This window comes from Gobius niger (genome assembly GCF_951799975.1).
Source record: "Gobius niger genome assembly, chromosome: 17".
In the NCBI taxonomy this organism is placed as follows: domain Eukaryota; kingdom Metazoa; phylum Chordata; class Actinopteri; order Gobiiformes; family Gobiidae; genus Gobius; species Gobius niger.
The window spans coordinates 17,581,445-17,596,290 of NC_136868.1; the positions used below are offsets into that span (position 1 = coordinate 17,581,445).

A 14,846-nucleotide genomic window follows, 5' to 3' on the forward strand; every position below is an offset into this window, starting at 1 on the left:
ACCAGCCGCCTTCTTCTGCACCGGGTTAGCAAACAATAAGCGACTGTCGCCCAGTTACGAAAAGGCCTTATTAAAGCTCACCGGTAGAGGGCGCCAAAGTAAGGTGAAAATGTATGACTCAACGTGCTGACACTTTACCAAGCATTGATTATTTGCCTTTAAATTCTATTGCAAGTTTTCACATAAAAGTGATATATTTTATTGCCAGGCTAAAAATATTAAGATTTACTGGAACACATGGTCCAGTATAAATCTTAATATTTTTTCATTCAAATCTGGTTCTGCTAAATCGGTGTTTCTAAAAGTCATGGGTCATGCACAAGATAATGTGCCCTATGCTCCACTTACTAATAACGGTAACTTCATAAGCAGTAGACCAATCAGTGAATTCAAGTCATGAGCTTTATTGTACTTTGTTTGCAAGTACATTACAGCATAAACAGCTCGATATACATATCAGAGTATATATATTTAAAGTGACAACATATTGAATAATCCACATAGATCTAAGTTTGTCTAACAATATAATAACAATCAGGGTCCATGTCTTCAGGATTTCATTTCACAGAATGGAATAATTTATGAGACACCTAGAAAAGAAAGGGGAAAAAGTAAATAACCAATAATTAATCAACACTTAACTTTTTTAAAGACTAAAAAAAACAGTTTTTCACTGCTAATCTTTAACTGTTACCATCTCCATTTTACTTATTTACATTGATATATTTCTCACAAGAGTCCCTTTAATACTCACACAGTGGTCCCTGGCATGGAGGAAATCAAACAGCTCTTCAGTACAGTCTTCTTCAGTTGCAGACCGGGACCCTACTCTGGATTCACACTCTTCTAGACGCCCCCTGGTGTGAACGCAATGCTCTGCCTCTTCACATTTCTGTCTTAGAGCTTCAATGGGATCCTAAAAGACAAATATACGCCTTTAACCACATTGACAATAAAAGGAGATCAAACCTGATGAAATTTGGAGAAGTAAATAGTATACTATATTAATGTTGAATGATACGTGTGTGTAATATACCTCCATGATCTCAATATCACGAGACCTTCAGATGCTTTGTTTGACCAGAACTCTGGGTGAGAGTGGTGACCTGCTCCTGTCTGTTTTTATTTTTTATGCCATTATCAATGCAATAATTTTCACAATGTTCACAATTAATCTGCAGCTTCTCTGTCTGTGATATTCCAGTAGATCGTTATTCATTCGTCATCTATCACTCCCTGTTTAATCCTCCTCTACAAATGCACTTGCTTTGCCTTGCTTTATGGGGTTATTCGGTTACACATGTGGGCTATATATTCTTTAAAAATTAACCTGGGAAAGGGCAACTGTCTTAACTTTTCTCTGCACACTGTCAGGAGGACGGTTCTAGTGGTCAGAACATTTACAAAAATCACTGTATGAGAATTGTCCGTCATTTAGGTGTAGAATTCAGAAAGTCGGCCTCAGAATAAACAGTTGTCACCTTCATCTCTGTCATTTATTTGGAAGTGTTGCAAGACGAAATTCCCTGCTCTATTATCTGTACTTTACGTTATGTGCAGAATGATTATGGTGTTGACCATTGTTTATCAGCTATTCTCACTGCCATGGTCTTCTTGTTCTGTAGCGTGTAAGCAAAGCAGGATTCAGAAGCTTTTTCAGATTTCGTTATAATCCTTACACACTAAAACACAAACGGAAGTATAAAAAGTAGCCATATGGAAAATTATCGCCAGCTTATAACTGGGTCATCCCTGTCTCTAGCCTTTACCTGAATCCCAGTATTAAAAACATGAAGTGAATTATAGAAACAAATCCAACAGAATAGGTATATATGAAAGATCTAGAGAGATTTTTTTTTTGGAGGAATGGTCTTGGAATCATGTTTTCTGCTGCCTCATATCATCAGCAGCAGAAGCTGTTCTACTGTGGCCATTCTCAAAGTGTGGGACATTGCGGCCCCTTCATTGTTCCGAAAATTCCATAGGGCCCCCTCAATAATAATGAATTACTTTGTTCATTGAATCCATCATTATTTTACTGCTAAAACTATATATAAAATCACAATGTGCAATGCAATGCAATGCAATAGCTAAAAAAAATCAATATTTTTCTTTCTGTACTTGTTTTGGAGACAAGATTCAGTATCCTTCACACAGACACGCTCCTAAGATGCCTACCCATCTTCCAGCTTATAGTTTTTCTCTATTGGTTTGGCTCATTTCTTAAAACAGAAATTACATTCTTAAAACTCTAAGATCATGTCGCAAAACAGTCTTACAGTTCAGGACAACAGCTCACCTGCAAAAGCTCATATCTCTCCCAAAACTGTTCACTCATGCTTCAAAACTAAATTTCCTTTTAGTTATGAAAAATGAAAAATATATGCAGCCTACCGTGCTGTAAATATAGCTGGACTTTCACAACATATATGGTATTATTCATGGTATTGTGTTCTTGACTAATTTTGACAATTGAACAGACTATTGTGCATGTGATGATTTATACAATGAAATGACACTGACACGTTTTGGAGCGAACAACCATTCAACTGAGAATCATTAATCAGTTTAGATCAACCAGATCTAATCACTTGGAAATTGTGCTAATTGTAGGTACATGTACTTAACCATTTGCAAAGATCTACTGAGACGTTGAGACATGGACTTAGACATTTGCAATTTGATGAAATTAATGAGAAATTCAATTCTGTTGTGAACAACTGCCAAGTGGTTTGGAGATTTGTCCATGTTGTTTTGAGAATGTAATTTCTGTTTCAAGAAGAGCCAAACGGATAAAAACTGTAATACCAACATGAAACCCTGAACCCTTCGACCATTAAAGGCACCATGGCAGCAATTGTGAATTTATCCTCATGAGTAGTCATCTATTAATATTTAACATTAAGGATGAATGTTCTATTCCTACTCTGTCAACTTTTTACAGCTGAACCCTTGAACACCTACACTTACATTGTATGAATTCAGTGGGTTCTTAGGGGTGATGTCAGGACATTGTGATGTCATATCGCTAAGCATGATGGGATTTACAGAAGTGATTGTTCACATTAAAACACTTGGACACAACACTGAGTTAGATGTATTATGACTCAGCAGCTAACGGAGTTGTTCCGCGGCTTTTTTCCTCCACTTTTTATACTGTTTATGGCTAATGCTAGTCTATGGAAAATGTATGCTAACTGCAACAAACATGACAGATCTCCATGGTAACAGTGGATTTTCTTTGACAAAATAAAATGCCAAAAGATTATAACAAGAACATACCACCAGATCTTCTTCTTCCTCCTCTTCTTCCTCTTCTTCCTCCTGAATTCAAATAAATAAATACAAAATTAAAATTAAAAAAAAGTCCGCAAGTAATCCTCAAAATCCACACATAACATAAGAAGCTAATGCTAACTTAAGCTTTTGGATAGCTACTGTTAACAGCAAATCATATTCTGCGAGTTGGGCAAATCCCAACTATTCATTAGTGAAGATATGACTTCGTATTTACCTCATCGGGCTCCCCATTCGTGATCATTTTCTCTTCGAATACCATTTTGACAGATTTGTCCTCAACAAGCTGCTTGTCAACACACGAGCAGGAGGAAGGTCACTCCAGTACACCGGCACCGTGACTTCCGGGAAACGCATTTCTAACGATTCCCTTGTTCCTGTTTCTTGTTGAATGGATCAATATATGTTGGGGAAAAACCTAATCAAATGGGTGTACTAATATAGTAAAAGTGTACAATTCATCTTTATCGACGTACATTTCAGTACGTTGATAAAGATAACTTAATTTCCTTGTGAATACAGCACCATCTAATGTTAGAATACGGTATTGCATACAGGGACAGTCTTGAAAGATTTCTGTTCTGTTTCATATTCTGCAGATGAGCTGTCATTATGGACTCGGATAGACGTTTAAATGAGTAATCACTAAAAATGTAAATGAATTTGTCAAAACTGATTTCGTGATCAATTACAATATTTTTAAATCCTTTTAAAAAAATACCGAGGGATACTGTGAGTCTGAGGAATCTGGCTGGTGCGGTTAATGCTACTGATTAACGACATAAAAATATGTTTTAATTGTTCTAAAACACGGCAGTGCATGTGTTTGAGTTGGTCTTGACTAGTTTCCATTAAATCGCATGTGCCAAGGTCAAGGCCCGATATGATTTAATGTGGCCCTTTGAGGAGTATGAATTCCTGAGCATGTCAAAAAAGTAAGTCTCTAGCTCATTCCTGTGCAGAGTTATGGATTTTTAAAGAAATAACCAGTTTGCTGACTCCAGCCACAAGGGGGCAGCTTGAATTTAAAAAAGGAAAGAATTCTACACGTGTCCAGCAGAGGGCACTGACATAATAAGAGATCAGGATATGAACGGCATATTACAGCCACGTGGTGCGGCTGTAATAGTAACTTTCTGCGAATGAATAATGACTTTGAGCACTTCGAGAAACATGTGACATAGACTGATGAAGCACAATAAGTGTAAGCCGATATTTATGAGGCCACAGTCCTTTACAATATATGCGGCCTGCGACCCACTGTGGGGGTTGAATTTCAGCCCTCAACCCAAACAACTTCGACACCGCTGCATTAAAGGGGCTAGATCTTTTTTATAATAGATCCATGGGCTAGATGCAAGTTAGCCATTCTATACTCACTACTGCCACCTCAGGTCATACGTGTAACTGCAGCTTCTATATTAAGCTCGTGCATGACGGCACTTCGGACTTGTGGTCAATAGGTCTGGGCTCATTCTACACCTTTGGACATTGTTGGAACATGTAGGGGGAGGAAAATACTTCATTTTAACATATTTATACTCTGTATAGTCCCTAAAAATGAATCTGTGAAAAATGTCTTTATTCTCAATAATCATACATTTATACCAAGAATGTAGCACCCATTGAAAATTCACATTCTGTTAACCTAGCCATTTATTTATTTACTTTTATTTGTCCGTTATATAACAAGAAAAGTCCCACTGAGATTAGGAATCTCATTTCCAGCTGAGTCCTGGCCCCTGAAGGGAACCTATTGTACATATTTTTAGAGGTATGGAAACCGGGGGACCCGGAGGAAACCTAAGCAGACACAGGGAGAACAGGCAATCTCCAAACAGAGAGGCCACGTCCGGTCGAGGATTGAATCAGGGACCTTCTTTGCTGTGAGGCATGAGCGCTAACTGCTGCAACACTTGTGCTGCTATCGTTTCCTGATGGTGACATTGCTTAAATAGTGGTTCATGTGTTCTTCTCTGGACACTGAATTTTATATCCAACTCTATAGGCCTGGACATACACCCGTGCCTGGTTCATCCTGGAAAACAACACACACGCAGCATTTTAGTGTTTTGAGACAATACATTTACTGTTATTAACTGCAGTACCTGTATTTAGTGCAAAGTTGTACACCAAGGGGTCCACAGCGATCTACATAACTCTCTCTGAAGGCCTTTCTCACAGCCCGAGACATGCTCACCACTGTAGTAACCACTGGGCATGCCCTTGATACAACAGAAAAAATAAGTTTAGTTTTAGTCTTTCAAACTCGGTTATGGACATTGGTACATACAGTCGCTCGCAGCGGAGGCCTGTGGTGCCTGCTGGACAGGTGCAGGTGTTGTGAGGACTGCATGTGCCTCCGTGTTGGCAGGGGGGCACACAGGGCGTGGTCACTGCTGTAAGAAAAACAACAATTTTAACCAACAGAGGGACTTCAGTGTTTTGTGAAGGATCGGTTATGTGTATACCTGTTTCACAGTTCGTCCCAGTAAATCCTTTGGCACAGTGGCACCTGTTGAGGCCTATACACACTCCTCCATTCGTACAAGGCTTTTGACACTGAACAGGTTCTAGGAAAAGTAGGACAGACAGCAATCGTTCAATTGGTGATCTAAACCTCTCAGTACATCCCTCTTTTATCAGTGGACATGGCATTTCATCCATCAAAGAGCAGTGAAGTTTAATAATTATCAATAACTTAAGGTCTATATTTAAAGCAAAAAACAAAAACTTATTTATGGCAAGAAAAAGTAGCTTTTGCTCAAGACAAACCATATTAGCCACTGACAAAAACATTAAAAGAAAATCATCCCGTATCATAAATACATTGCAATAAAATGATCCATTACCAATCTGACAGCGTGCTCCTTGCCATCCCGCCTCACAAATGCATTTGTTCACATCCACACATCTCCCTCCATTTTGACAAGCAGGGGTGCAGAGGGCTGAAAGGTTGTGCACAGAGAAACTGCATTAGCCTTACTTATAGTATATGAAGAAGGTCATGCAAGTACCTGTGCGCCTAAATAATGCATGATGGATACAACGAGAGCCAGATGTGCTGGTGGTTTTGGTACTCACGCAAAAGACATTGGGGGCCGGTGTAATCAGAGGGGCACTGGCACACATCGGGCCCTACACAGCGGCCGCCATTAGCACAGGGCAATTCACAAACAGCTAAAAAGAACAAAAAGGTTAGCGATAACAACATGGCATTTATAAAACATACAGTTGAACAGCATTGACATGAAAAGCTTTTTATGTTTACATACATCTCTGCAGTGTTTACTTGATACCTGTGTGGCAGCCTACTCCCGTCCAGCCTGTGGGACATAGGCACTTGTTCCACCTCATGCAGCTGCCCCCGTGAGCACAAGGAGGCGAGCACATGGCTGAAACATATGACCATATTTTGACACCAGCTGGGAGACATCTCAGTCATCTTTTTATTGTGTTGTCCTCTTACAGCATGTGTTCAAAAGACTCAGGTATGTTTACAAACATACAATGTTCAATTGCAGCATGTATTTTTCATAAAGAGAAGACTGTTTACCTGAGCAGCCCAGCCCTGGATAGCCTGGTGGACAATCACAGCTCCCAGGGGCTACACACACGCCATAATTTTGACAAGGAGGTTCACACAAGGCTGAAAAGAAACACAAGAACATATTATTATTATATATATTATATATATATATATATATATATATATATATATATATATATATATATATATATATATATATATATATATATATATATATATATATATATATATTATTATTATTATTATTATTATTATCCTGTGGAAAAGAAAAAAACTCTGTTCATGCTTCTCACTCACGTTGACATTTTGTGGGGTCGTCTGTTCTTACTGTGTAGCCCTCTCTGCAGGAGCAGTTAAAGCCACCGGGATGGTTTTCACACAGCTGCTCGCAACCTCCGTTTGTGAAGTCCCCGCATTCATTCACGTCTAAAAACAAAAACAAAAAGTTACTTAACATCAGCAAATCTTCTGCTTCATTACCTGTTCAAACATTTTATTTGTCATACTGTTTTTTTTACTATGTACATAATCCAGAAATATCTCAATATCACAAAACATCTCACAAATATTTTTTTTTACTGCAGAATCCTTAAAGCCCATGAAGGAAACAGCTAGCTGATTATCTCAAGGTCTTTGAGCAGCATTTGAGACCTAAAAATCCACAGATCAGTCATCAAGAGCCCCCACACCTGCAGCACAGTGGAGTTGTCACAAGAGGCGCTACAGGAAGCAAAAAAGGGGCGTAACAGGGCAAGACTTGCAGCTAAGCCACACAAGCATGGTGGTGGGAAGGAGCCCAGTCTTATGAGCTAGTAGCTTCATCGGGAGTCAATTTTTCCATCAGTTAACATCATGAAGAATGTTAAGCTGTGAGACCTGATTGTTTGGAACTTGACAGATTGCATGTTCTTCCCGTGTCTGCGTAAGTTCGTAGGTTTCCCCTGTCTTCAAAAACATGCTGGTCAGGTTGGCCCCCAGTGGCAGCGCACAGAGTCGAAAGTAAGAAACTTAAATGAAAAGCTGTCTCTCTCACTTACCCACACAGCTCCTATGGTCTGAGTGTAGTTTCCAGCCCACTCTGCAACTGCACTGGATCAGTCCATCTGCCCTCACAGAACATGTGTCCTCACAGCCACCATTTCTCCACTTACATGATGTAACATCTGCACAAACAATCTTCACGTTAATAATGAATATTGATATATAAAGGCTAACCAAAAGCAGGTTTACACTTATGGTAGTACTGCAAACGTATGTTCATAGTAGTTTTCATTATATGCCGGCAGTCTCTCTTTTTTCCACAAAAATATAGCGGGTATGCAGATTCTATTTCTATTTAAATCTAATAGAAATGAAACCTCAAATGAATAGACAAATAAAACAACATAGGATGGAACATCAAATTTAGGAACAACTCAAAGTATAACACAAGAATAAAAAATGGTTTCAACTCTGTGAAACAAATGTAGGCAAGCAAATGGCTTTAACTTACTAATGCAACTGAGGCTGTTTGTGTGCAGTAGTAGCGGAGGAGGGCAGTGGCAGGTGTGTCCTCCAGGAGAGTTGGTGCAGGTGTGAGAGCAGCCTCCATTCTGCAGTTTACATTCATCAATGTCTGGGCACACAGCCAAAGATAAACATTAACAAAACTGCTCACATTTAAATGAAGCTAATTCATGCATTAAACGAAGCAATGCAAATCAGTTCCATGAATGAGCACAGTTTGTGTACACCAGCCACTCCCAAAGTCCAGCTTGCCTCTTTTCCAACAACATGCGACATGTTTTTCCTTATTAACGTCACGTCATGTGACATAACAATAAAAACAATTATAGTCTCAATACATATTACAGTTAAAGTTCCTTTCAAACTTTCATTTTTCTGACAATAATGTGGACAGCTCTCTCTCTGCCTGTGAGGCCTCCCAGGGGTCTCCAGACTCCACTTTGGGAATGGCTGGTCTATTTGACTTAAAATGTTCAGCCGAGTGAAATGGTGTCACGGTGACTGACCCACGCAGGTGGAGTCGTCGATGTGCAGCTGGTATCCAGGCCTGCAGGAGCACTGATAAGATCCTTGTGTGTTAACACAACCATGTGCACAAGTCCCACTCTGTGCCAAACACTCATCCACATCTGAGAGACCAGAAACACTTAGATCAGGTTTTTGGCACAGCAAGAAGTGACACCATTCAGTTTACAAGGTACAATAATGTGACACAGTTGTGGGCTTGGTATCATTAGAACACACAATAATGTTAGAGATTATTCTGTGTCTACTGCCTCCGCATGCACTGAAGCCTTTTCACTTTGGAATAATGTTATTATTATTCACTATTTAAATTAAGTGATATGGCAATGTAATGGCATTGTAATAACATATGCTTATGTCACAAGACAGAATTACCTGTACAGTTATGGCCGTCTTTGTCCAGCTGGTATCCTGAAGAACACTGGCAGCTGTAACTTCCTGGTTCATTAGTACAGTTGTGTAGACACCGGCCATTATTCACCGCACACTCATCAACGTCTGGTTAAAAGAAAGCAAGAACTTTTTTTCTCTCCTGACTTTAGTGTTTTTACTGACCTCTAATGGCACACATAATACATTGTGCGCCTGTGTTCACACACACCAAAGCACGAGTGTCCATCTCCACTGAAGCCTTGATAGCACTGACAGAAATATGAACCGATAATGTTTCCACAGCGAGCGTTGGTGTCACAGCCATGATCACCCGACAAGCACTCATTTTTATCTAAGAAAAAAGAACATATTATTTAAAAATGGAAAATGAGACTAGATCATACTGGTACAAACAGAACATACTCTTTACAAACTAGTCAACTGAATTGTGCATCCGAGCGAGTTTGTGAACCACGGAAAGTGTAATATATGCAAATTGTGCTACCCCACCATGCACTGAGGGTGCGATCGGACCAAAAATGTGTGTGACAGAGCAAATTATTATAATATTTTTGTATACAACCATTGGATAGACTTTAGAACCCGAATCGGGTCACATAAAGGCGCGCGAGGAGGGTGACCCAGTGGACACTAATTACTTACCTTCACAGTGTGTGCCGTTTCCGTGGTAACCTGGTTGACAAACACACTTGTAGCTCCCGAGCGAGTTTTCACACACGCCTTGACCGGCGCACACCGTGGGACTCTCCGCGCACTCATCCACATCTGGGATGGACACAGAGGGACAACCAAAGACCACTTGCAATTTACTATAAGTGTGAAAACACTGGATTGTGTTTTTTGTTCTTGGCTGAACTTCGGAGATAAGAGCTCCATGCTGTACTTTCCAGTGCATTACAATACAGGTTTGGGGATCTCGACACGAAACATACATACGTAAATAGGTTAAAAAAAAGCCATACTGCGGAATATATATATAAACGGGAGCGGGACATCACCAGGTTGTCTCCATGGAAAAGTTAGTGGCCAAACATGAGACTTGCATTAATTAGATTATCTTCCAAATTTGAATCGTAATTACCCACTGCAAAAAGAGCATTATCGGTGTCTAGAGTTCAGTTAAATTCCGCTGGAATGTTTCGCAGTATGGCTTTAACAAACACTACTGAAAACTAAAACAATGCCTATAAACCAGTGTTAACCAAAGAATATATAACAAATCAGTTCTGAGAAAAAGAATAGTATGGTTCTTGTAAGAAAACAAAACAGGGCACAAAACATCAAATTGAAAATCCCAAACCACCATTTAAACGAGGTGAAGATTTCATACCTTGACATACTTCATAGTTTGGGCACACTGGACCTTTAGAGTAAAATGCATTCAGGAGCAGGATTGGCGGCAAAGCAAATAAAACAGAAGAGCATTAGCAGCACAATAGGACTCGTTCAGCAGACAGATTTACGTAAAGCGAGAAGCCACTGCAGCGGTTAAACAGTGTTATCGATGCTTATAATAAACTGACCGGCACACGCAGGGCGCTCCGCTTTGAAGCCGGGCCGGCACTGGCACAGGAAGCTGCCAGGAGTGTTCACACAGACGTTTCCCAGTTCACGACGACACTGCTCCTCGAAGCTGCACTCATCCACATCTGCGCAAGACACACATCCAGGAATCAAGATGAGCGGCTTCCCCTCGCTCTCCCGAACCTCATCCTTCAGAGCTCATAGCCTTTGAAGTGCTACAACATTATGGAGCATTTTGGTTCAAACTATCTATAGCATATAAACATGGCATGACACTAACACTGGCCAAACAACACTTTTATTACCACAAGGTACTTTGGGAAGACTGATTTTATGCATAATTGAGGCTCTTTTGATGCTATTTACAATGTTTTTGCCTGGTAAAAAGTCATGAAAATTTAAATATATAAACATAAAACTTGCATTGAAGAAATAGCATTGTTTTATGAAGCTTTTAATTGGCAAGTATCATAAAAAATAAACGTAATTGCCACAGTGGCCCGTGTGCAAAAGAGGACATTTCAAGCCCTGTATATTAGGAGATAATTGGGTCATAGGTTTCATTGGTACATGATTTTTTAGTTGACAAAATACTCCAAAATGGTGTCAATTTCTCAACATAGGATTAATTCAGATATGTGTAAGAGCATGCAACTGCTAAACTAACGAGGTAAACCCCTCCTTAGAGCAGTATAAGCTGCCGCTTCTCGAGGTGAAAGACAAAATGTCTGCAACACTTAAACAACCCAGTAGAGCTTGTTCTACAAATTGTTAAACTTGTCTATGAGAGAGAGTATGGAATAGTATGAGATGAAGGAATAACAACTGGGGTGTTCATGCTATAATCTCTCCACACATAACAAATCATTGAAAATCTCACCAACACAGCCTTGTCCATTTAAAGCCATTACATATCCCAATGGACACAAACAGGTGAAGGAGCCAATGGTGTTTTTGCACTCAGCATTGCTGTGGCAGGCCTGTAGTCCTGTTACAGCAGCCAGCTCACACTCGTCTATGTCTGCAAAAACAAGCATGTATTTCTTTAAAGAAAAGATTAAACATGTCCCTATCACAACTTTCTATTCCCTCCACTTTTCCACTGTAGATATTTGTAAAAAGAAGATTTTTTTTCCCACATTTTCAGATGGAGGGCTGAAGCCTAGAACTCAAAGGGCGATGCACTTTACAAATTACACAATCCACTTCTGTTGCACCTTTTTGTTGTTGTTGTTTTTGTTGTTAGGCACTCCAAATTGTGCCATTTTATTTCTGGTCTAAAGTCTTGACATCAACTGAGAATAATGTATATAAGCCCCGTAATTTAAATTACGGAGATATTAACATTTTGTCCGAGTGGGATAAGGCCTCGTGGAAGGCCCAGGGCACGCTGGTGGGACTATGTCTTCGAGCTGGCTTGGTGTCGCCTTGGGGTCCCCCCAGAACAGCTGGAGGAGGTGTGTGTGGATCGGGAAGTCTGGGCATCTCTGCTGAGACTGCTGCCCCCGCGACCCGGCCCCGGATAAAGCGGAAGAAAACGGATGGATGGATGGATGGATTAACATTTTGAAAGTTACGCGCCTTTTCCAAACAAGAAAAATTCTACTTGATGATCACTGTCTGTCCTTAATTGTATAGACCCTTGATGAAGCTGTGAGCAAAGCTGTTCAATTTCTGACACAATTGCAAACAAACCTTGGCATCCTGCTGCACTTATCAAGTATCCTCGAAGACAGCTACATGAGTACGAGCCAGGGGTGTTGGTGCAGATGGCACTGGGACCACATGGACCCTCTTCAATGCACTCATCCACATCTGTCGAGGTTACACACGATGTATGAGAACTTCACCAGGAAAATCAACAAACAAGCAACAAAATCTCAGAACAAAATTAGTATTCAAATTCAGTAAAAGCCAGACCCAAATGTGGGGTTTTCTTTGAAAAGGACAATGCCATCTGCCGAGGGACTTGGCAGACACACTCTGCAGGGGAGGTTCCCATTTTGTCTTTGGACTTGTATGATTGACTGATGCCCTTGCTTTTGTGTTGTGTTTTGAATGAAAATGTTTATAAATTATTGTTAAGGAAAAGAAAAGGACGGTGCGGTGCATCTTGGTTCACAGGTGGATAATGACCTCAGTGTGGGAAGGCTGTGATTCTCAAACTATTCACACCAACTACAGTCTTTGTTTTTTAAGAGTACCACAAGGTCAAAACCAGGCCTGAGCTAGGGCTGAACCAGGACTGAAATAGGACACAACGGTGACTATAAGGTGCTTTCAACCGCAAACCGGCTAACCCCAAATGGTAATTTCTAATTATGACTAGAACTGCAGAGGAGCTATGAGGACCACTGTGGTACTAGTACACAGCTACTCTATTTTCAATTATCAGTTATGTTCACTGGATAGAAATAGACATTCCCACACTGCATAATACGAAACAGTTTAATTGTTCTTACCTTTACACTCTGACTCTCCCAGCAGAGTGAAGCCCAATGGACAGGAGCAGTTGTCCCCGTCTTTCACCAGATGGGACAGACAGCCACAGTCTGTGCTGTTCTCCAGATGGACTTGGTTTCCAGGACAGGAGGGTGCAGTAGTGGTATTGTGAACTGGACTCATTGTTGTGATCCACTGAGGAGCTTGTAATAAATAAAGTATTATCAAAAAGACATCCCTCAGTTGTAGTCAAACTGTACATGGTCAAAACAACTTACAAGTGGACGTTGAGAGAGTTGTTTTTTCATTAATATTCCCAATCACATTGTCAACCAACTATAAAAAAAAGCATACCATGTAAGTCAGTTTGATGAAGATCCACCATGGGTCTGATGGGACATGGTGAGATTTGTAATGTTTTTGTTTTTCATTTAGTTGCAGGGCTTGCATACCATTTATTGAATATTAATTGAAATTTTAACATATTTCCTGAAAAACTGAAAACCTGGCATTCAACTTGCATAAATATTCATATTTTGGTTGTTCTAAAAACAATTTTACTGCTGATAAATACCACTTGCCTAACATTTCTGCATGCAGAGTAATATGTCACTGACCAGGCTCTCGGTGAACTCGGACAGCTTCAGGACCTCATTTTCTTCAGGGCTCAGAGGCTGACCGCGGGACACAAGCAGAAGCAGTGCTGACAGGACCCACATGTGATTCATCACCGGAATCTGTTTTAACAGATGAGCAGTGGGCCACAAGGGCACAGTGTACACACCTAATTACTATTGAGAGCATAGACAATTACAGCTGAGTGGCCCTAATTAAAGTATCTTCATGCACAGAAGTAATGCAGCAACATGTCCTGGCAGGCAAATGAGGGAAGAGCGCCCTCTTATTATCATCACCCCCTGGGCCGTCTGCTCACAACAATAGAAACTCCACAACAGCTGCAGAAAAAGTTTAGCCACAAGTTTCATCTGCATGTTAACATATTTTTCTCATCAAACAAAAAAGAAAGTCTGAGACTCTGCGGGTGTTTTCCATTATACGGGTAAAAACAAACACAGCTGCAGCATATGGCTTCAAACTATCAAACTAGTTAAAAAGTTAAAGGTCTATTCAATCAAGTTTGCTCCACTCACATCTCCTGTATTTACTGGCTCAGAGGTATGTGTCAAAGAGGTTTCAAGATGTCTCAAACCTTTTGTAGCTTCTCCAAGAGCGGACTCCAGTTTGCTCAGTCAGTGTGGGGGGCAGAACGCAGCAGCAGTGACTCCACATCCTGTCTAACTTTGTACTTCCCACTACCCAAATCCCAAACTACCCAGAGAGAGAGAGAGACAGAGGAGGGGCTGGAGAGAAAGAGAGAGACAGAGGAAGGAAGGGGAGGACACAGAGTGCGAAACAGGCCCGTAGATGCCCTGGTGTAAAGCCTGACCCAGAGGTCATAAAGACATCAAGGACAATTTTAAAGAAACACTTAAAACCTAAAACTAAAACCCCTTTTCAAACACCCCAATAATACAATAATACAGGACAAAGAGATACATCTGGATATTTTCAGTATTTATTAACATACTTATAATCTACTGCTACATTG

The 14,846-nt window shown here is 40.3% G+C and overlaps 2 protein-coding genes and 1 long non-coding RNA gene across 4 annotated transcripts; all 3 read right to left on the reverse strand.

The window, feature by feature from the left end:
* Positions 1 to 416: 416 nt before the first annotated feature.
* Positions 417 to 3,669, reverse strand: uqcrh (ubiquinol-cytochrome c reductase hinge protein). The gene is made up of 4 exons (XM_079574608.1): positions 3,515 to 3,669; positions 3,283 to 3,324; positions 755 to 916; positions 417 to 590 (listed from the first exon to the last, which is right to left on the reverse strand). Exons 1-4 carry the CDS (start codon positions 3,557 to 3,559, stop codon positions 558 to 560), a joined length of 282 nt encoding a protein of 93 aa, XP_079430734.1. The 5' UTR covers positions 3,560 to 3,669; the 3' UTR covers positions 417 to 557.
* Positions 3,670 to 5,118: 1,449 nt separating this feature from the next.
* On the reverse strand, positions 5,119 to 13,434 carry LOC306976596 (uncharacterized protein). Of its 2 annotated transcripts, XM_079574584.1 has the most exons (20): positions 13,258 to 13,434; positions 12,491 to 12,610; positions 11,676 to 11,816; positions 10,795 to 10,920; positions 10,602 to 10,634; positions 9,914 to 10,036; positions 9,480 to 9,602; positions 9,254 to 9,376; positions 8,860 to 8,982; positions 8,340 to 8,462; positions 7,885 to 8,010; positions 7,145 to 7,273; positions 6,854 to 6,946; positions 6,597 to 6,692; positions 6,382 to 6,477; positions 6,150 to 6,245; positions 5,769 to 5,870; positions 5,591 to 5,696; positions 5,406 to 5,522; positions 5,119 to 5,335 (listed from the first exon to the last, which is right to left on the reverse strand). In XM_079574584.1, exons 1-20 carry the CDS (start codon positions 13,418 to 13,420, stop codon positions 5,260 to 5,262), a joined length of 2,235 nt encoding a protein of 744 aa, XP_079430710.1. In that variant the 5' UTR covers positions 13,421 to 13,434; the 3' UTR covers positions 5,119 to 5,259. The 2 variants fall into 2 exon arrangements, with proteins under 2 accessions (XP_079430710.1, XP_079430711.1); XM_079574585.1 differs by lacking the exon at positions 10,602 to 10,634.
* A 101-nt stretch (positions 13,435 to 13,535) lies between these two features.
* Positions 13,536 to 14,727, reverse strand: LOC306976618. The gene is made up of 3 exons (XR_013793779.1): positions 14,448 to 14,727; positions 13,855 to 13,974; positions 13,536 to 13,573 (listed from the first exon to the last, which is right to left on the reverse strand). It is a non-coding gene; the product is annotated as an uncharacterized lncRNA (long non-coding RNA).
* Positions 14,728 to 14,846: the final 119 nt, after the last annotated feature.

Coding starts and splice junctions, on each gene's coding strand:
- uqcrh (XM_079574608.1), bottom strand. CDS start 3,559: ATGGTATTCGAAGAGAAAATGATCACGAATGGGGAGCCCGATGAG. Junction 917..3,282: donor AGGAAGAAGAAGATCTGGTG/GTATGTTCTTGT, acceptor TTTGTCTTTTAG/GATCCCATTGAAGCTCTAAG. Junction 591..754: donor TCCATGCCAGGGACCACTGT/GTGAGTATTAAA, acceptor TTTCTTTTCTAG/GTGTCTCATAAATTATTCCA.
- LOC306976596 (XM_079574584.1), bottom strand. CDS start 13,420: ATGAGTCCAGTTCACAATACCACTACTGCACCCTCCTGTCCTGGAAAC. Junction 9,603..9,913: donor AAACGGCACACACTGTGAAG/GTAAGTAATTAG, acceptor CTTTTTTCTTAG/ATAAAAATGAGTGCTTGTCG. Junction 8,463..8,859: donor CGACGACTCCACCTGCGTGG/GTCAGTCACCGT, acceptor CTGTGTGCCCAG/ACATTGATGAATGTAAACTG.